The 21,923-nt window shown below is 39.5% G+C and overlaps 2 protein-coding genes across 2 annotated transcripts; both read right to left on the bottom strand.

Moving 5' to 3' along the window:
- Positions 1–1,148: 1,148 nt before the first annotated feature.
- Positions 1,149–12,309, bottom strand: DR1 (down-regulator of transcription 1). Its single transcript, XM_040073487.2, has 3 exons — positions 12,026–12,309; positions 6,467–6,630; positions 1,149–3,275 (listed from the first exon to the last, which is right to left on the bottom strand). Exons 1-3 carry the CDS (start codon positions 12,243–12,245, stop codon positions 3,129–3,131), a joined length of 531 nt encoding a protein of 176 aa, XP_039929421.1. The 5' UTR covers positions 12,246–12,309; the 3' UTR covers positions 1,149–3,128.
- A 1,999-nt stretch (positions 12,310–14,308) lies between these two features.
- On the bottom strand, positions 14,309–21,851 carry LOC120756628 (retinol dehydrogenase 8-like). Its single transcript, XM_040073170.1, has 6 exons — positions 21,535–21,851; positions 20,265–20,426; positions 18,833–19,012; positions 17,675–17,768; positions 15,772–15,955; positions 14,309–14,866 (listed from the first exon to the last, which is right to left on the bottom strand). The coding sequence occupies exons 1-6, from the start codon at positions 21,629–21,631 to the stop codon at positions 14,633–14,635; spliced, it is 951 nt and encodes a 316-aa protein (XP_039929104.1). The 5' UTR covers positions 21,632–21,851; the 3' UTR covers positions 14,309–14,632.
- Positions 21,852–21,923: the final 72 nt, after the last annotated feature.

Genomic DNA, 21,923 nt, shown 5'->3' with positions numbered 1-21,923 from the left:
TCAGAGTAAGAGTTTGGCTGTTCCACAATGACCATTAGGTCACTTTATCTGGCATTGTTTCAAATGCCAAGTCACCTTTACTTGGCTTTGTTTCAAATGAAAACAATCTTCCCATCCAAAATGATCAACTAAGCATTATTACACACAGCCCTCCTTTGTGGAGGTACTTGTAAAAAATATGAGGAACGTAATCTATATGTGTGGCTTTCAGGGACATTTTCCACTGTGGCAGAAATTCCAGTAATTCCAAACACAGCTCAATTAGCCACATGCAAATACTGAAATTCAAACACCATTTCAAGCATTTGATGTTTACAATCCCTAAGACACTCCTTTAAAAGTACCTTGGTGTAGTAAATACAACTATATTCATTATCCACAATGTCATGCAGATGTGAACTTTATTAAAGTAATAGAATAGAAAGATTTCATTAGGAAGTCACTTGAGCACTCTGAAACACTGTCAGAGTAATTATGGAAAACCCACAGATAAACTCAGCAACTTATGCATGTTTCTTGTGAGACACAGCAACAATACAGTTCACTAACCAAACTTTATGCTCTATGTACCTGGTGTACCAAAAACGTGAGGGGTACCATAAATTCAGAAATCTGTCTTCACTGAGCAGCTCCTGCATGGAAGCACAACAGCAAAGTAGTACAAAATTTGTTTGTTGAAAGATCAGCGAAGATCCTCCCTGAAAGTACCAGACTTTATCTTCATAATTGGGGAAGAATGGCTGAATAAGTAATCTCTAATCATGACTATCTACATGAAATTAAAGTCTTACTATCTCAGCCTCTGCCTGTGGCTTTTTACTTTATGGAAGTATTTCAGCAGCTGGTACACAATCTACAGGGCTTTTGTGCAACTCCTCAGGTGCAGAATGTCATAGAAATGGTTAAAGAAATACATACACACTAAATGCAGTTCCCAAGAGGAGAGAGAGCAGGTCGAGCCCAGAAATATTGTTTGCAAGCAATAACAACCACGGTGCACAGCAATGCCATCCAACAGCACTGGGACTGTAAAGACTTCAGGTCAGAAAAAGTGCTCAGCAAGCCAAAATAAAAACAGGGTTTAAGTAGACCTTTTTTGTTTATAAAGGAAATGAAGAAGACAGACTGTTCATTAAATATAAAAGCAATTTTATAAAAACACATCAGAATTTTATTGCTTGAAGAATACAGCATATGAAAAAGCACAAGAATGTCCAAAAAGAAAGGTCACAAAAATTCAAACATTACACCATACATACCAGATGCAGTAAAATGTTAACCTGATTTCTGCATCAGAAAAGAAAGGTGTGAAAATATACCTAGTATTATTTAGAAGGAAAAGACTCATTTAAAATAGAAAGTGTGAAGGTGTTACAGTACAAATTAGAAAAGCCAACACTGCACATTAACATTGTATCACTAGACTAGATTTTCTACCTTTGGTACTTAAACCTTTACAGAAACCAATTCCTCAGTCAAACCTCGCCTAACATATTTTATGTAATATCCAGGAAAGTTTTTTGGGTTTTTTTTTTCCTTTTTTAAACTTAAACATTCAACAAATACTCTTCTGAGTTTTCACTGCATTACTGCTTTTAAAGACACGTTCACATTTATTCAATATGCAACTGAACACATCTCAAATTGAAATCAAAAGTCACTGTGACTGAGATCTGAATACAAGCCAATTGTATCTTGTTCAGATATTTATGTAAAAATGGGCCCACCATTTGCTGTTTCCATCCCTATGTAAACAGACTGCTGCAGCCCTCCACAAGAATTCCAACTAGAGCAACTCAGTGAGGATGGAAGTTGATAAAACATCCACACTGTTAGAGCTATGTGGTCATCTACAGCAGCATGCAAGTGGCTTTTCTAGTCTGCTCAGATCAGTGTACCAGAAGATATGCCAGAATTACTTCAAGTAACACATTAAAACTCAGCAATGGACACTACTGTGCTTTATTTCAACACAAAGGACAGCTGCTCATCCATTAAATCAACAGAACTATCTGAAGGACAAGTACATCATTTCTGTTTCATGTATTGCTGCTGATCGCTCTTGGGGAACAGTTTATCAGAAACCCGCAAACCAATCTGAGTGAAGAAAATGTTGTCTTTCAACAAGGTACCTTAGTAATCCAGTGGCAATCTAGTCTGGAGAATGTTAGCATTATGCTGACAATGACTAATCAAGGTTAAATAAATTCTCTCTTTTCAGACAAACATGCTGTTAGGGTCAGCTTTTGCCTTCTTGGGCTTGAATACTTAATCACTCCCTGTCACATCAGCAGAACAAACAATTTTGTTTCTTTAAGTTCCAGCTTTATATTTCAACAATATGAATAAATCTGGACTACAAAATACCATCAACAACAGTTAACATTAAACTGGAGTGAAGTAATAGAAGAGTTAGTTCTTCAAACCAGGCAGTCTTTGAAGTGAAATACTCAGTTAGGACTGTCAAAAGGATGTCATAATAAAACCATGGGTTTATTTTTTTTTCACCCCTATACAAAAAAAATTACTGAATTTGTACAACTCCTATTAAACATACCTTTTCCTAGCTTGGTGAAAATGTTTCATTTTCAAATTTTAACAAGTGTGATATTCGAGCATATATAATATTTATTGCCATATACATCCTCATTTTAAAAAGAACTAAGAATTCAGACTCTTCTATGCTGAACTCTACTTCTTTCCTGTTAACAGATTATGTCTACTGTACCACTCCCCCAAAAAACAATTAAAAATTCTAAGTAAGATTTTATAGTTTAGTTAAAAGGGAAGAAATGCAATTGTGGATTTAGAGCTTTTTGTATAAATCTCACTATATTTTATAAACATGTCGTTTATTGTAACACTGTTTATTGATCAAATAAATGACGCACTGCTATCTAAAATTTCCATATACACCATTAAAAATCCAAAGTTGATATGATACTGAACCTTAAATCTTCAAGAGTTCAAAAAAGACAGTTTATACATGTACAGCACACAACAGCAGACACCCCTAGAATACCAACTGCCAGTCCACGATGCATACAAACTTACAGGTAAGCATTCATTTCACTGTTTTCATTGTGCAGGAAAAGTATTTCTTAGTAAGACAACTCAGCTGGTGATTTTCAGATATCATCTTCATCATCTTCATCCTGAGAAGATCCTGCCTGATTGGATGCACTGGCTGAGGCAGCAGCGAGCTGTGCCTGCTGAGCTGCTTGTTGCATCTGTAGCCATTCCTGCTGTGCCAGTTCTGCTTGCTGTTGTCTAGCCTAGAGACATGAATTTAATTGTTAAGGCCATACATAGCTTGTGAAGAATCTCTAGAACACATTTTTATCTGTACCTGTAGATTCCTTTTTCATATTTTTTTTATTAACTGCATATGCAAAACCACATTGAGAAGTACCTTAATTTTTTGTACCAAGAAGTTTAGCTATATTCTCTCTTCCTCTGAAGACGCCACTGTTTGGAGGCCTTACATTTACAAAAACAACAGACAGAAACTAGTGCATTTAAGTTCCACTGTAAGGACTGTGCTGAACCATTGACTAATGAAAAATTTAACTGAGGCAAAGCAAAGGAAACTTTAGACATCAGTTTCAAGGGATCTTAACATTTAATCACAGTTCAGAGATGAGAACAGCACTGCCTTGTTGATTACAAGTAACAAAACTTCCAATTATGAAATCATCCAACTGAACCACAGAGGCACACATTATCACAAAAACAAAGCAAGCCATTATCTTACTTTGCTAAGCAATCTTTGCAAAACAGAGCAAGGCAAGGTCTTCTCAAATTCAGGTATGGCAACTGAGGATGGCTTTGCTACAGAAAGATATGGACTTCTAATGAAAGAGATTCTGCAACAACATTTCAAATAGTTCAGCTGATGAATCTTCATTTTTCTGCCCAGGGTTTTCACTTTTTTTTTTTTTTTTTTGGTAACTCCTGTTGCTTTCAGTAATATACTAATTGATTGTGTTAAAGTTACAACTTCAATCTCTATTTTGAGGGAACATCAAGAAAAAGCTCTCAAAATGAAAAATTTTCAGTCTTTTTTACTCTTCTACTTTTACAAGTCATCACTAAGACTATTATAATTTCCTTTCTAATCCTATGGCACTCACTGAGTTTTCCTATTTTTTTTCCAAAGCATCAAATTTTTTTCAGTTTTGGAAACTGTAAGATGCCAAAAGATAATGTCTGGAGAACAGCCAAACCCTGTTTTTCCACTTAGCAATGTGAAAAAAGAGGAGTATTCCCTTATTATTACAAAGTGTCACGTTTTCCTCTGTTCTAGCAGTAAAAAAAAATATGTTACAGAATTAGAAATCTCTTCTCAATGAAAACTTTTCAGTATTTCAAACTTCGAGCGGTAGCACAGTTACAAGGGCTGGAAAACAAGTGAAGATTCTGTAGAGTTTTAAAGGAAAGGCAGCAGCATCTGTCCACGTAGGAAGGCACAAATATTTACCAGACAGGAGATAACAAGAGGGCTCCCTACCGACCCTGCCCAGTGAAGTTTACTGGGCACAGAGAGCTGATACACGTGCGTGCTCCAGGAAACAGGGGCTCAGCACTTCACACTGGGTGCATCACTTTGTCAGCGCCCACCCTCACTGCCACATCTGTAATGATAACACTTCACCGCTGCAGAAACGGGAAGAGAAAACACCCACATACTGAAGAATCCCATGGGGTTGGATTGACCAAGAAGCTCTATAAGCATCTGGTAAACTTAACCCATTTTCTGCACAACTCCAGCGAGGAAGCCCCAAAAAGCCGCCAAACCTATGAAGACTCTTGTCTTGCACAAAAATTTAGACATGAATATCGGGATAAGACATTCTCGACTTCAAATATTTGCAATCATCCGAGCCAGAGGTGTCAAATATAACATTAACAGGCAGGCATTTTAAAAATAGAGCAAGAAGTCAGCATTAGTGTCATGCTCTAGAATATTAAAAAGATTAACACAAATAAATAAGCATGCACTTGTGTAACTATTTTTAAGACTAATTACAGTACCTTCACCAGCACATCACAGCTACTATTTTTGAAAAATGAGACTGTCATCTTTGAATCTAAGCAAACATTTTCCATATTACCAAACACTATTTTTAAAAAGCATTCATACAATCTTGTCAAACTGGCATGAGTTGTCTTAAATTAGAAGTTAAGGCACAGTAACTGAATTTTAAAAGAATATTCCTGAAGCTGTCATTCCTTAGACAAAGTGTGGCTTGCATAAGGAGGTTTCAGCAATTACTTTTTTTTTTCCCAGCGATACTGTAGAGCTAGTACTCCCTTAATACACCTTGGTTTTGCTGTTTTTTTATTTTGTGTATCACACTGAGTTACTTGCACAAAATAAAAAAGAAGAGGTATCAAACTGCCTATTTGGAAATCTTACCCAAAATCCAGAAGCAGCCATACTGGTCTTTGTAATCTAATACAAGAGTTAGGCACATGTGACTGGATCATAACTAGTTCACTGCAATAGCTACACGGTATACCGAAACTTTAAATGCCTTAAAATTCATCATGCAATAAAGATTAAAGTAGTTGGCGTGCTATAAAACGAAAACCAACAGTTTCAGCAAGATACAAAGGGGAGAGAAGGTCACAGTAATCAGACATTACTGAATAAGCATTTTCATCAGAGGAAATCAAAGTAAGCAAAGGGACAAAATAAGACTCTGGCCTTGGTTAAGAGAAAAGAGAAATACCAGATAACTTTCCCATCTCTTAGTTTAGAGAACGGTCTTGCCAAACTAAGAGAGCAGTGGAGAGAAAGATGCTGTAGAAATATAAATAAATAAAATCAGGTTTTTGTCAAACTGGGAGATGTTAAACCATCTAGGAAAGCTGCAAGGGGATAAGGCTGAGATGAAGGAGAATGTGTGTGTGTGTGTTAGTACACTATTTGCAGACAAACGCTCTTCCTATGCCTCAATGGCCTCTTTAAAAATTTATGCATGAATTCATTCCATTATAGTCTTGCCAAGAATAACGTTTCTTTCCAAGTATAAGAAATAACATTTGTGCACTGATGGTCAGAAACAGAAAAGCTATTTTCACTGTTTAATGCTTCAAAACGGGTAATTTCCTAGAAACCAGCTGTTATTCTTTTACTCCCTCAACTAATTCTTAATGTATTCTCCATGATAGACTGGAAATACCCAACCAGCAGCAAAACCCCATGCTTTTTAAAGCTAGAGCATGAAATATGTTCACATACAAAGTCCTGTGTGTCAAATCACAGAAGTATCAAGAAGCAGCCTTTTACCTGTTGACTTCACATTCCCCAATTCAAACAGGCCAAGGTCAATAGCATCCTAGATGCCACATCAATTCACAAGGAAGGGGATATTTCTAGAGGTGTGCACATGTTTGTGTGGCCCTAGACCTGCAGCATTAATTATTCCAACCTCATCAGGACAAGTATTGCTTCACTTACTTGTGCAAATAATTCCTGTTGCTGCCTTAGTAGCTCTTCTTCCGGAATGCCGAGGTTCTCCAAGCGTGAACTGGCCTTTCTTCTCTTTAGTGCTACTGTTTTGCATTCTTGTAAGACTTCTTTTACTTCACTGATATAGGAGCCAAAGCCCAAACTTTCTAGTGCTAGAAAGAAACAAAAAAAGAGAAAAGGACTTGTTTACCTTTTACAAAGCTTCTGGTAATAGATACTGATTTTTTTCCATTAAAAAAAAAAAAAAAAAAAAAAAAAGGTAAAACATTTGCTAATTTTCCTATCATCTGGTGACAAAAATCTCTATCCTTAAAAAGATCTGACAGGTATTTTCCCCTCTCTCTTCTGCTATGTCCTTTAGGAATACATGGTTTCGGGCTAAAAAAAAATTAAGGTTCGTCAAGTACAACCACAGAAGCCTGCATTTGCAGAGGATTCAGGGCTTTCAGACACCCTTTGCTAGACAGGCATTCTTCTCCAAGAGATACAAAGATACTCCTCTTTTTCCCATCTTTTCCATATCAGAATCGGCATCATTTATACAGCTAAGAAGTCCTTCCTATCTGGATTTCTATCTGAATTTTCTCTCAGAGATTCTACCTTTCCAGTTTTTGCAAGTCTTCAGTAGAAGGTAAATTAGCAACCTATAACAGAGCAGAAGTGATGCATGTAAAATAATCACAGATCCTTCAAGAAGGCAGAAATAAATAATATTATGTTGGGTTGCTGAATTTTAACTTTTGTCTTTCAGTACCTAAATTCCTATATATAAAATGCATAGTTCAACATGTAAAGCTACATATAAGCTCTTTATTGTTCTATTTCTCAACAGAGAAATATTTATCTCCACATTAAAATACATGCAGAAGCTAAAATCTTGCACTTTTATTTGCCCAAAGAAATCGGCAGAGCAGCTATATCCTGCAACAACAGATTTTTTAAAGAATGCAAAAGTAGCAGAAAAGATTCTAAAACCCAGGTAGCACATGTGACAAAAGGCACCATTTACTATGACATGCCTCCACACACACCCAAAGTGAACCTATTACAGAATATACTGGAAACGTTACATAAACACCAATTATACTAGAAGCAAGTATCGGTTTAATAAAAATCATGGTTAAGTCCCAGCATTTACACAATTCACAGTTTACAGTACGAGAGCTGCTCTAACCTTTATCTTAATTTCAAACTTTTGTGACAAGCTATTTAAGAAATAGCACTAAACTGCACAACAGCAATCGACAACTTGTTATAAACAAGATCATGCAGTAACTCGGACAATATTCTAACACTAGTTTTGTAAGCAACATTTTCCTAGCCATAATTACAGCAGCCTGTCATCATATCATAACCTAAACAATAACCCAAAGGCATTCTCTAAGTTTTCGGCTTCCAACTTGTACTAAGGGAGACAACTCACACACTGTCTTCCTCAGCAGGGCTGTGGGTGCTGCTCCCTACTCAGGCAGCACCACCTTCCCTTTAACAGAGAACACCTGGCAAAGGAATTCACAGAATACTTAGTTCTTTTAAAAAATAAGGTTAAAAGACAAACTGATTTAGAGATAATCAAATTACTTCAGAGACAGTATGCCAGTTCAGCCTCAGCCCACACACAGGCACTGGAAACACTTCTTCCAATCAGCCCACAGTTTCTAGGAGAATTACCAAAACCCTTCAGAAACTACTTTCATCCAGCCTCCGCAGGAAGGAGGGAAATCCGTGTCTCATTATCCAGAACTGGGTATCTTAATACTTTACAGATATTTAAGAACTCAATCAATTTTAAAATGTAAACAGTATATACAGTAAACTTTTCTTACTCATAGTTTTTAAACCAAAATGAAGAAATCTGCAAGTCTAACACACTAAGACAAACCATCACGGCAAAACTAGAGGCATTTGTCAAAAGACCAGGGTTGGCAATCTGCCGCATCAGAGTATGAAAAACTGCTGAGTCTGAAGTTAACAGCAAGATGTGTTTTTACAGAAATTTTCCACGGTCCTTAAAAGAAAATAAATTAATGGAAAGAACTTACAATTGTGTATTGAATATAGCAAGACACACACAAAAATAAATTTCGAAACGCCCATGTGATAGAACCAAGAGAGATTTTTACAATTACCCAACATAACGAAGCTATGAAGAGCCATATATGCATCCTAAGTCTACTGCATCGAAATTCTACCACCTGTGAAACAACTTACAAAGTTTACCGTCTTCTTGAAGCACATCAAGGCTTACAGAACACAGGAATGGAAGGAATATGAATCCCTTTATACCAGCATGATGCCAAAATGTGGGACAAGTGATTACTACTCTATCAGAACTGCTATTTCATCAAAACTCAAAGGCTTTCTATTTTTTGAGTCTTAAACATACCATCCTACCCAGATTGCTGAAAATTCAGTCTCTTCCTGAGGCTAGAATTATCCCACCAAATGTAAACCGCTGAATTCCAAAACATAGCATTTGGGGGATAACACAACTCATATTTATGAACACCAGATCACAATTATCCTTTCCCCAGTTTCCTCCTACTCTTAATGAGTGCATGAAGGTAAAGGTCTCTAAGTAATCAGTGATACACAGTTAGTACTACTTTTATTTTATAAAATCAAGTCATTAATATCTGAGACTTTTAAATTTTTATTCTCCTTTCAAAGAAAAAAAGAACTTCCAAAACACAATCTCAACCATGAACAGTTGTGTGGGATTTTTTTTTTAAATTAATATATATACACACTGTATATATACACACAGTCAGTATCCTAACATGAAAAGAAGCTACAAGATTTGTCAACAATCCACAGCCTACCTTACTGCACAACAGTGCCATGGAGGCCAAGTAATGTCTTACTGCCGTGTAGACCAAGTAATCAAAGTAACCAACAACATAAAAAGGGGATTTTACAAGTCATAATTTTCAGAATTCAAAGAAAATTTAATTTCTCATTAAAAGCCTGCTTTGTCAAGCCATATAACACTCAAATGATTGTATATTCTGTTCCAAGTTGTTTACTAGAGCTGCAGATTCACAGCTGGGTTCCTGACAGTGGAATTCAACAATAAATGTGGAGATCTCCACTTACAGCTATTGCATAGCCTTGATGCTTTTGGGTACTCTCCAAGAAAGCTGTCTTGCATTTTGTTACCAGTAGTGAGTGCTGGCATAGTCGGAGAACACCAATCAAATCAAGTCTCTGATGGGATGCAAGAAGCTTCTGCTTTCCCTTCCTATGCTGTTGACAGCACTGTGCCAGTGCCACCACACAATAAAACAGCAAGGACCTCATCTATCTGAAGCATAACCCATGGGTAGAGAGGGAGTTCTTGCTCAGCACATGGCCACACAACCACTTTAACAGCGCAGCAAAGGAAGGGGAGTGTCAAGCACCCCTGTGCCAAACACCTAAGCACAGTGACACAGCACAGCTCCACCTCAGCTCTAGTACAACCCAATGGCAGTGTCACCAGCTGCAGAGTGCCTCTTCCCTTACCCCCAGCCCAGCAAAATACCCTTCTTGCTTCTTATTCCCAATCTAGTAACTTCTTGTTTACAGCCCAGTCAGCCAGCAAACTCACCTGGGAAGAAACCCTGCTCTGCCCTAAATTCTCAAAAGCCCCAGGGTCAGTTGTATCTGCAATTGCCAGATCCAGCTCTCAGAGAGCACAAGACTCCTCTTGGCAGCACCCTGTGCTTAGGCTGGACCAGGTGTGATGGCCATTAGCCTCATTTGACTTCCAAGCATTCAGAAGGAAAAAGAGACATGGATGGCCACAACAAACAGATTTCAATTGCCTCGTTTGTTAGCATCATTGTCATGAAGCTGCATTAAGAGGCATTCAAAATAGCAAGTATCTAGAATGTATGAAGACAGACGAAAATGCTGAAATACTCTACCTAAATACATAATTGCTATTTCCAAAAGTGGCAATCAAAACGCTCAAACCTCACAGAGGGATCATCTCCAGCTGACCAGCACCTGAAAGGAGCTAACAGCAATTACAGCTTCCTTAAACATAAGCACAGCAGAAAATCCATTCCATCTCTGGAACATTACAAAAATGGATACATTGCAATATTTTACTATAAAGCATAGATTTAATTTGAAAGCAACTTTTCCTAACTCTAAGATGTGATAACACAAGGACATAGAACCCAGGAAAATATTTGGCATGGGACCATCTGCTGATGTTATGCACATTCACTTTAGTTTCAATTTCTTTTCCAAAAAACCCAGACTAAGCCCAGGACAGCAATAGGTGAAATTTTTACTATGGACCACCACTACTGGGCACAAAATACTTTCATACATAAACTCTTTATTGCCCTCAGCCTTAAAGATTATGTCTATTCCTGTGTTAAGAACTAACCTCAAACGTTTTTTGTGGTGACTTGAAGAAACTATCCAGGTATTAAAGAGCATCACACCTAAAATATGCTTCCCTGCACAAGCACAGGTTTTACTTTACATCCTCGGCTTCTGCAATGGAGATACTTTGCTAAACTTTCAAGCTTATATATATTTCATTTAACATTAAAGTTCATACATGCCACATATTTTCTTCTGCTGTTCATGACCCAGTCAAGTACTTGAACCTCTTCTAGTGAGCAAGCTAATAAATTTCAAGCGGACCTTTTTATGTTTGTTTATTTCAAAATGCAAATATTGCTTTAAAAAATCATACGACAACATTTTTTAAACTAACTTGATACCATCGCAGCCCTGAAAATAGCTCTACTACAAATGCTCCTGTTAATATCTCTACTAGGCAGCCGAGTAAAGTACTCTTTCACTACTGCTGCTATAAATTTGTTCGCTGCAGATATCAACAACCCTGGCTTAAGAAGCAAAGCAAATGAGTTCTGACAAAAGATGCCTAATGCAGACTCCAGGATAAGGCAAGAAAACTCGTTATTTGCGACAGAATTTAAAGAAAAACAAACGAGACGGAGAACTCGCCTTTTATTCAAGCAAGCAGAAGTGCAAGTCAACAGCACAGAAAGATACAGGGCATAGGTCACGTTTAAATGCTTTCCGCAACAGATACGAAGATCCAACGTTAAACAATGAGACTGTAAAGGCAGCCCTAAAGAAATACACCCTTTAGAGGTTCCCGACAAGACTAGCATGGAATAAAGCCTGGGCTCCACATAATCAATCTCCAACTAGAACGGCATTTACTACATTCAGAACCTTAAAACACGCTGCATATCCATTCGAAAAAGCAGACCTCGTTTCACAGGTAGGAGGGGGAGATTCGGTGACTTCACTCAAAGCATCACAGGCTTCTCTGAAGCACAAAACCGGAGCTGGTCCTGAGCCCACCCAGCAGCCGCTCCAAGCACACAAAGACAAGCTCGCTTGCAGCGCGACTGGCGAGCCGGCCAACACACGCTGCTCCTCCACGCCCTGACGAGACCCTGCCTTTTGTGTTCTACGTAGCTGCAAGCAACCGGGGAGGAAAAAGCGGCAGCGGGACAGGAGCGGCTCACAGGTGGCGGACCCGGCAGCGGCACGGCACCCGCGGAAGCTCACCTTGTATGACATGCTCCGGGGAGATAGTTTTCTTCTCCGATTTGTTGCAGATCTCGTTGGCCTCGGAGGAGATGAGGTGGATGAATTCAGTGCAGCAGTTGACCACCAGCTCCCGGGCGTCGTTCGCCACGCGGACGTTGGGCAGCGTCTCTTTGATCATCTTGTTGATGGCAGCCCTGGGGATGGTGAGGTCGTCGTCGTTGCCGGACGACGAGGCCATCCTGTCTGCGCTCGGCTCACGGGCTGCGCTCAGCGCCCGCGCGGGGCTCCAGGGCGCGGGGACCCGGCGGGGGCGGGCGGGGCCGCGGGGGGCGACGTCGAGGAGGGGCGGGGGACGGCGGGGGCCGGGCCGGGGGTCGCCGCCGGGCCGGGGGGTCGCGGGGCCGGGAAGCGCCGCTCGGGCTCAGGGCTCCCTCGGCCGCGGCGCCTGCCACTGCCGCCTCCGCCACATCCTTCGGCCGCCGGCGCCGCTGCCTTATGACCAGCCTGAGGGGAGGCGAGCGGCGGAACGCCCCGCGCGCGGCGCGGCTCGGCTCGGCTCGGCTGGCCCCGGCCGTGCGGCGGCCGCGAGGCGGAAACGCTCCGACTCCGGCTCAACCTGCGAGGGACGGCGCTTCCGCCGGAAGCCGGAACAGCTTCCGCCGCCGGCAGCGCCGGAAAGGCCGCGGCGCCACGTGCGGGCGGCGGCGGCAGCGGTGGCTCCTTTGGCCGCCGCTCTCCGCCAGGAGCTGCGCTCCCCTCGGTCCCGGCAGTAGCAGGGGATCTGACAGCCTCCAGCAGCCAAGCTTGGCCCCGAATCAGGACAGCTCGGCGCTTCATCCGCAGTCTATGGACGAGTTGCAGACAGGGCTGGCTTTCCTCGGCAGCCATCTATTAGGCTGTATCTTCTGCTTTCATTCCTTCCATAACCAGTAGTGCGAGGGTTGTATGAGACAGAATTAGCCAGACCGCGGTAGTGTTTGTGTAAGGCCTATTAAACCCACAGTCCTGATGTAGCCTTGCTGTGTGCTCCAAAGGAAAACTGCCCGGGACTGCAGGGCAGGCCGAGCTGCAGGCCGGCCACAGCCACAGCTGAGCGACACTGAGGGGCTCCCGACAGGCCCAGCGCTTCCGGGGGTGTCTCTGTCCGGTACCCTGTGCTGACCCTCAGCCCAGGGCGATCAGATCTCAGGCTGCAGGGGGCCATTCGCCAGGCTCCCTTCAGCCCCAGCCGCACTCTGCTGTCATTTCGTTCCTGCTTTCTCCTTTTCAGCCTCGCTGCTGCTCCCGCCTCTCTTCTCATTTATGCTGGGCTCCGGGTACCCGGTGTTTTGCGGGAGGTGTGAGTTAGGAATGTATCTGGGGGCTCCGGCTGTGCGGGGGCCGCTGCAGATGCTCTTGTCCCCTCAGTCCCCTGCCTGCTGTGGCAGGGAGGTCCCTGCATGCCGCTGCACCTTGGGCCCCACCAAAAGGGTCACGGCTGCAGAGCAAGCCCTGCAGGAGCTGCAGCGTTTGGTACCCGCAGGAGCTTTGAGCTCCTTCGGGGAGAGGCAGGGCAGGGCAGGGCCGCTGCAAGTCTCAGCACGGAATTAGATTTTGGCTTACTGGGACAGCGTTGAAGGAAATGGACAGTTCCTGCATGGCGAGTGAGCTGCAGCTGGGCTCTGGGGGTGAAACAAGGACAGCTGCTGGAATGTGCTGAGAAACCGAGGCCCGAGGGACAGTCGGCCTTTGCCTCAGCGCAGGGCAGCACCCGGCGGGGCCGGAGGTCAGGGCACAGGAATGCCAGGCAGGAACGGCACTGCAGCACAGGCACCCTGCTCAGCCTGAGAAAAAGGAGGGAAAAGACCTGCTCTACATGGCAGAAATTTGGTTTAACACAAACTTGTTAGGATAGCTTGGAACAAGAGGGTTCTGTGTCAGATACTGAAGGTTCTGAAGGCATTTAGTGGATTGAGATTATTTATTACTGACAGTGCTTTGTTTTCAAAAAGTAGTACCCTGACATCAAGAAGATATTTTAAGATGCGTTAAAAAAACATTTTATTGTTCACTAAGTGCAATATGCTAGTAATCACTGCATATAAAGGAAGCATTCTGAATAGTATTATAAATATATATGAATAATAAATATCCTACTTGTTACATTTTAAGATTGATGAGACTTTCTTTTATGTTGCTGATAAATAGATCTGACTTCTGGAAATGAGAATGCCAGTGTGATTGAGGAATTACTACACTGATTCTATCCTAATAAGTAAAAACATATTTTTATGATATTAAGAATCTAAATCGTTTGCATACTGTACACCTCTCAGTGTGTGTTATATTCAAGTGAAGGAGGTCAGATTAGTACTGAAAACCCAAATATCAGTCAGTGTTCATGTTCCTAAGAAAACATCTCCAGAAAAGCAAACACTAAACAGAATAAAACTATAGTTAGAGGATTTTAATTGCAAGGTTCTGCAAACTGTAACATTCAAGAGATACACATTGAAATGAATATCTTAGCTAAGTTCAACAAACATCTTGCATGCCTTTCGTTAATTACAGAGCAAAGGCATTTGAATAATAACATACTGTGTCATCGGTAGCTACAATTCCAATTTGCACTATATAATCTCGTACTTATTGTGAGGGTTTTCCCAGGTCAAAACTCTTTCTGCTTCTCCACCGTAGCAATTTGATGAAGTTGAGACTTGCACTGAAGATTTTGTCATGCTGAAAAACCATTTTGTAGAATATGTCAATGGGTAGATCTCCATTTGGATCTGCATACTTCAGAGTTGTCATTGGAGTATACAAGGTGTTCGTCTGATGGCGAAAAGGTGGATTTTCTGCAAGAATTATCTTTACTGTATGCTGTAGAGAAGAAGAAATAGAATTTTTAAAGAATCTTTACCACGATAGTAAAGTAAAAACCCAATTTTCAGTTAAACTGTGGGAAAGTAGAAGAATGAAGTGCTAGAATAGTGTAAACCCCTGTATATAGTTTTATTAGAACATCATTAGAAATTCTTCTTGAAATATTTAAAGGCCATAGAAGTATTTCTTATTTATTCTTAGTTCTGTTTCTGTTTCTCTATACCATGGTGATAGCACCTGACACCTTAGTATCCTGAGTAGTTTTCCAAATTATTGTGGGTTTTTATGCCCACAGTAGGTAGATCCTCTCTTTTGCAGTTCACTGGGAGAGGATCAGGACAGTGCCTTTTGCAGCAGATCTGGGAATCTTCAGTTGACACTGAAGCTATTCCTTACCAGCAAACACCTGAAGTCATCATCCCCTCCCACAGCTTGCCTAAACTTGCCCTCCTGCAGGAAGCTCCAAACACCAGAAACATTTGTGTCTCTCTAATTGTGCCTTGCTGGCCTGGGGTGGCTGAGTGAACTTCCCTTAGTGGAGGGATTGTGAGTGAGCTGAAAAGGACAGAGCTTTACCAGTGTTGGGAACCCTGGGTGGATGAATGGTGACAATGCAGAATATTCAGACTTCACCAGAGCATGTCAGGGGCATCTAATATCTCAGTGGTATTTAAATTACAATTCAGAGTTATCTTCAATACTTCAAAATGAGCATTCTTTAAGTGTTTTGTAGACTTTTGTTTAAAACTCTGAAAATTCTTTTGAATTTTTAAAAAAACTTCTAAATTGTGAATGTTACATTTAATTAAGTCGAATGCTTCTACCAGAAAAGCCCACCAACCAACCACTGCATTCATAAATTACAAAGAAAAAAAAAATAAGATGAATTTTTGATGAATTACCTCTGCAACATCTTCAGCAGTTTGTCCCAGGCTCTGGAAAATCTGTTTGTAATTTTTAAGGTAAATATTAGTAAACATCTCAGCTGTTTCTTCATCTGCAGCTGAAAGATCCATTTTCATTCCATCTTCAAACACTTTTCTTTCAAACTCTGTAACCACTGGGCCTGGTTCAATCAAACTTAACCTGTTCAAAAAAGAAAAAAAAAAACGGTTAGCTGATGGTTGACTGTCCTCCGTGGAAAATGCACCCCTCAATCCTTCTCCAAAAGGGACATTGAGGAGCAAACGGTATACAACAGTCCCTTCTGTGAAGGTAATCCACACCGCGTTACTGCTGTGCTGCTCCTGCCCTTGCACACAGAGCGGTAGAAATCTGCATTGTTTAACTGCCAGACACGTGCTGTAACTTCATTCATTCACTTAGTAAGTGCAATTGTTACCTGCTGTCTCACAGCTGTGGAATCAAAGGTGATTTATTCACAAGGACTTAGCAGATATTAACAAAAATAATTTATGGATGGTAAAAGAATTCATTACTTTCTGGACCGAATCCTGCTTAGGTTTCTTTGTTTCTCATGACAATACTCAAAGTATCTTACATCTTCTAGTAAAAGAAAGAGATGGGGGAATTGCCCAAACATGGATTTTCTTTGTCAAGCTGTTAGTGTTACATAATTTAAGATCCCACCACTATATAATAATAAAATACAATGTAGAGATTTTTACTGTGGGTGGACAGATTCTGGCTGCCGCCAGATCTGAAATTTTTTATTTTGCCCAGTAGCATATTATAGCAAATCACTGAAATACAGTTACTGGTCAGATTTTTCCTGGTTCTTTTCTCAAGCAGTAATAACTCCTAGCCACTGTATTTATCAAAACAATGTTTGGGATTGGGCCTCTTATTAGACTTGAGTTCTTCAGAGGATGTTCTAAAGGCTCTTCTTTGGAACTAAATCAAGCTACTGATGTTCACAGCAGAATTCCAGCTACTGCTGGAATTAAAGCCTTTTCTCTTGCATCACTCTTCCCATTAGACTTTGAATTTTTTCTATTATACTTTCAGTTATACCTCCTTTTTGGTATGTCTTATACTCTTGAAATCTCATGATGAATTCTGGTCCAGCCTGTGTATCATTACATTTATTTTAAATCCCTCCAAACTTTGCAGAGCGACATGTGGAATCACAGTTCCGTCTCTGAAATTCCACAACAGCAGCTGTCTTTTTCCACAAGGCCTAAATGCTTAGACACAGAGATGCAATAGACATTTACCAGTTACTGGAGTTTACACAAAGAATAGTAGCAGAATTACATGGGTGTGAATATACATGTAATAAATCAAACCTGATGTCCCAGAATATGAACAGGACCCATCTCTCAAATACTGTCTAAAATGTTAGGAACAGTTCACCACACTTCTGACTTTCTTCCTACCTCCCTTCATTACAGGTATCTCACCCTGTGTAACATTCTGATGGGTTTGCACTTGCTCAGTCTCTCTGATGAGCCTTTGAACTTTTTTATCTGTGAATTGCCTAAGAAAGCCATCATCCTTTCTAAGGGGAAAGATCACAGGCTGATGTTAGAATTTTATTCCTGTGATACTATGTATAAGAATCTGTTTCCAGAAGCATTACATGAACTGTATTTTATCCAAAGCTAAATAGCCTTTAGCTGTTCAAAAGAATGTGTTTATTTTAACATCCAGATCTTTTTATTTGCTTATATATTGTGAAGTGTGTGGGCATTCCTATGCCTTTTGTAGGTTTCAAGGGCTTCTCAGTCTGTTTAGCAGCAAGCTTTAAAGATTTTTCCCTACCTCTGAATATATTTTAAACTATCTAAAATACAGTTGACACCAGTGGCTCAATGCCATTTACACCAGTGGAGCAATACTTACTGCAGTTTGAACTTGAGTGCTTGTATAGCTAAACTTTCGCAGAATCCTTCCACAGCAAACTTAGATGCGGCATAAACATCATTAAATAAGATGCCTGATGGTACAAACAAAACATCCTGAGAATGTGATTTTTATCCAACAGACTAATAGTTTGATTTTAAAAAACTCATGTGTTTTCCCAAAATTTCGACAGTATTGCTGGGAAAACATTAGAAAAATCCTTGTGCACACTGAATCTAAATACTAATTTTTGCCTATCTTCTCAAAATTGCTTAGTCTAGCAAAGATGCTTGACTAATGCCTGTCCTCCCCCTAGCTGATGTTGTGGTCTCCTTGGATGATATTATTTTGTAGTCTAAGATATGAAAGTGTCTGTACATAAAATACCATCTGCATTATTTATCAGCAAGACTTTAATAGGTTCTAGGTGAACACAGAGGCTGAGTGTAATGCAGGAGATACAATTATGCAAGACATCCAGCGTGCATCTGAGTGATTTAGAAGAAGCACTACATCAATCCATTGAGGTGGAGGGTAAGTGTTGTATTAAAGAAAACAATTCTTGGAGTTTGATGGAGGATTCTTGCTCACTAGAATAATCCAGGTAAGATCAATGTCACAGTTGTAATAAATGAAAAAAAATCCAGCTAGACAGGATGGGACATGAGAATAGGAATATCGTTATCTGTCACTAAAATTTGACTCTTGAATGTTGTGAGATGAGAAACTTTACAAAAAGGCGGTACAGTTGTTCAGGATTGGATTTTATGCTATTATTATTGTGCAGAGCATAGTAAGCATGTTTGTCTGTTCCCATAATTATTTCCAAGAGGAAAGAGAAAAATAATGCTGAGTCCTATTTTCCAGATAATAAAAATACAACAATGATTTTTTAAAAAAATTATAGTTTAAGTTAAAACTCTCCAAAAATTTACCCTTTAGGTTTTGTTGATAAAATGCTGTGAGAATAGCTGTATAGGAAGAAAACTACCTGGAAGCATAAGAGCCACCAGGTGCTTTTTATAGCTGGAACTTCAGCATTACAAAGCACAAGAGTCAAACATGCCAGCTCCTTTTTTTTTTTTTTTCCCCTAAAAAGAGGAACTTTGGATTTTGAACACTGAACTCAGTTCAAGCAAACAGAAAAACCAACTTTACCTTGTATTCCCATAACACTGCTTATTATAACTATATGCCCACTCTTTCTCCTCTTCATGTCTGGCAGGATCTCCTTCAGGAGTCGAACCAGGCCAAAGAAGTTGGTGTCCATCACAGTTTTCATTTCCTCGATGGTCTGACATTCAATAGGTCCAATGAGCCCCATTCCAGCATTGCTCACTGCACAAAATGGGAAACAAAACAAGCAAAAACCTCCATAAACATAAACCTGTAATCGTTACTGGAAAGCATTTGAGAGGAATGTGAGCATTAAGGGTGAAATAATCCTAAATAATCCTTAAAGAAAGAATTAAAAGATGTTATTCGCCAGAGCTTTCCAAATATGTTTGACAATTCCATATATCTTTATTTTTAATTGTGCTTTTATCAAATTTAAATTATCTGCTCTTTTGCATTTTACCAATTTTATTTCTGATTAGTCCTTTTTAAAAAAAATATATAAAGGGATTACAGGAAAATGGGTCAAGAATTACTTGTATTTTTTTATAATTCAGTATTAAGAACTGGAAGCTACAGTCAATACCCATAGGAATTAATAGAAATCTTCAAAAAGTGATGGACCAAGCCATATTTTGGTCTGTTTTTTGTTTTATTAACGTTCATATATCTTCAAGAGGAAGTAACCCCCCAACAAAATAAACAAATGATCCAAAACACACAATTCCATTGATTTTTATTTGCCTGCTGGTTATTTATAAGTGGGGAATGACAGGACTGGCATTCTGCTCTAGAAGTAGTACGTCAAATTAGAGTATAATAAATTTTGCAGAAATAGTTGTTAAGCACTGCTTTAATAATTAATCAGAAAAAAGGCAGGTCCGTAATTTTCTAGTAGGTAAGATTTAATAGCTGATGGTGTAAGCATTTCCACTAAGATAACAATATTTATTTTTAGCAAAACAATATGAAAACACTTGTTGCTGAATGATTTGTAAAGTACAATTCCAATTCTCAATACAAAATGGAAATACCTTTATTTTTTTGCATTTGCATTTGCATTTGTTGTTTTTCTTGCTAATTCCCAGTGCTGTTGCTTTCTTGGTACAGACAGGAGTTCATTGTAAAAAGGGCTATGCTTCATCAATAGGTGGGAAGCCTTGCTCGTGAAGGTGCTGGTTTAGGCAAATTTCTCACATTTACTAAAAAATGTATTGTTTTATCCTAGACTTTATGTGATCGAGTTTCTCCTGTGTAAACAGAGAAAACAAGCTTCCCTACTTCATGAAAGCAGCGTGAGATTTAATCCACTTATGTCTGCATGAAGTCTTAAGAATGTTGAACCAAATATACTATGTAATTATTATTACTTTGAAAATTTAAAAAAGACACTAATGAAACTTCCCCAGGGTATTTGAGACAATGTGTTCTAGAGATCTGGTATCTGTTGATAGCACACACATCCTGTACTTGCCTAGGACATCAATCCTTCTGTCAGGGATACTATTCACACAAGTTTTGATAGACTGTTCATCACAGACATCCAGCTGTTTAATTTCGAGGGTTTTGCCCAGCCTGGAACCTGCGGCTTCCTCCAGTGGCTCTTTCTTGGCCAGGTTCCGCATTGTGGCGTACACTGCAACGCACCAGAAACAACACCAGGAATAAGATCTTTACTGTGGCAGCCTTACTGAGAAGTATTAAAGAACAGTGCTTTTACATCCAGATCTTAAATATCAGTGATAGAAACCAGATAAAAACTTAAAGTTTTAAAAGATTCTATTTTCAACATAGATTGTCGCTAATTTCCCAGTCTGGTTCTGAAATCTTCAAGAAATTCAAAAGAAGAATTAAACATCTATGCATAATGAAGAACATGCAGTGTATAAAGATTATACTATCACCAAAATATTAAAAACCAGGTATCAAATCATGCCATTAGAGTGTTTTTAGGTACCCAAAACCCAGTTCTGGATTCCAGATATCCCTTTTTTTTTATTTTAATCACCACTACAATATTTATCAGAACAACCATAATTTTATTAAAAACTGGAAGACATACTTCCTTAGGTTGAAAAAATAACTGTTTTTGTAAGCTACTTCTCAAAATTGAAATTAGTTATTATTGTAGCCTAGTTGCTCAAAAAGCTCTAGATCTACATCCTGTCAGCAGTAAAATACTGTAAGCATGAGAGATTGAATTGCCACAGATTGCTGCGTTCACCTTGCCATCCATTTCCAATCATAGCAAATAAGACAAATCCCAGCCCCTTTGTTCATCTGCTTACACAGGCTTGGAATAATGAAATGTGCTTTCAGGAAAAAAATGCCAATTTAGAAACTGTTTACTTCAATTAATTGCTTTGGTCTTCAAATGGGCATGGGCCTGTCTATGTACAGATTTTAGCAGCCAGAAGCAAAGCTAACCACAGCTGTGGATGTATGTCCAGAGCAGCATAATCCTACTGATATTTTCTGCTATTTGTTTTATACTACTGTCTTTTTTCATTGTGTGTGTATGTGTACACTACTCAGTTCCAGTAGTTGTTCCATTTCAATAAAGGTACAGAAATATCAACTGCTTACAGAAAAAAGATATTTTCACTGTATTTTCTTGACAGTGGAAGAGGAAAATGAACCAGAAACAAGTCACCAAACTGAATACAACCACCTGTTAAATCAGAGAGAACAAACCAGCACCATCTCAAATAGTGTTTTTATAAAAGTAAAGAACAGATTGTTACCTTTAAATCTTTTCTGTTCATCTTTTGCCATTTTTACAGCTAATGCCAGTCCAATTCCTGAGGAGCAACCTGTAATGAGGACATTTCTTCTTGCCATCCTCTTCACTGAGTGGTTCAGCTCTTCAGAGAAGCAAAAACATGAATGTAACTATAGCATAATGTGACTGGCCTTTAATACTATCTCACTCTTACCTGAGTCAACAAATCTGAAAATGCACACCTGGACCTTGCATCATTAAGGGATAATCTCCCTTAACAAAATAGAAGCAGATGCCCCTACATGTGCCTATAATCTGCATTACCAAAAGTGATGGATACAAAATTTGATTAATCTATAAACTGAGGCACTTGTAAACTATATGGATTTTTTTTTTTTTTTTTTTTTTTTA

This window comes from Hirundo rustica, chromosome 9 (genome assembly GCF_015227805.2).
Source record: "Hirundo rustica isolate bHirRus1 chromosome 9, bHirRus1.pri.v3, whole genome shotgun sequence".
Classification (NCBI taxonomy): Eukaryota; Metazoa; Chordata; class Aves; order Passeriformes; family Hirundinidae; genus Hirundo; species Hirundo rustica.
This window is presented reverse-complemented; position numbering and strand designations above follow the sequence as displayed.

What these genes read in the sequence shown, in the direction of transcription:
- LOC120756628 (XM_040073170.1), bottom strand. Translation starts at nt 21,631, where the DNA reads ATGGCAAGAAGAAATGTCCTCATTACAGGTTGCTCCTCAGGAATTGGA. An exon ending in CAGTGTTATGGGAATACAAG is followed by an intron (nt 17,769 to 18,832) that starts GTAAAGTTGGTT and finishes TTGTACCATCAG; the next exon opens with GCATCTTATTTAATGATGTT. An exon ending in CTGCTGAAGATGTTGCAGAG is followed by an intron (nt 14,867 to 15,771) that starts GTAATTCATCAA and finishes TCTTCTCTACAG; the next exon opens with CATACAGTAAAGATAATTCT.
- DR1 (XM_040073487.2), bottom strand. Translation starts at nt 12,245, where the DNA reads ATGGCCTCGTCGTCCGGCAACGACGACGACCTCACCATCCCCAGGGCT. An exon ending in CCCGGAGCATGTCATACAAG is followed by an intron (nt 6,631 to 12,025) that starts GTGAGCTTCCGC and finishes GTTTCTTTCTAG; the next exon opens with CACTAGAAAGTTTGGGCTTT. An exon ending in AACAGGAATTATTTGCACAA is followed by an intron (nt 3,276 to 6,466) that starts GTAAGTGAAGCA and finishes TCATGTCTCTAG; the next exon opens with GCTAGACAACAGCAAGCAGA.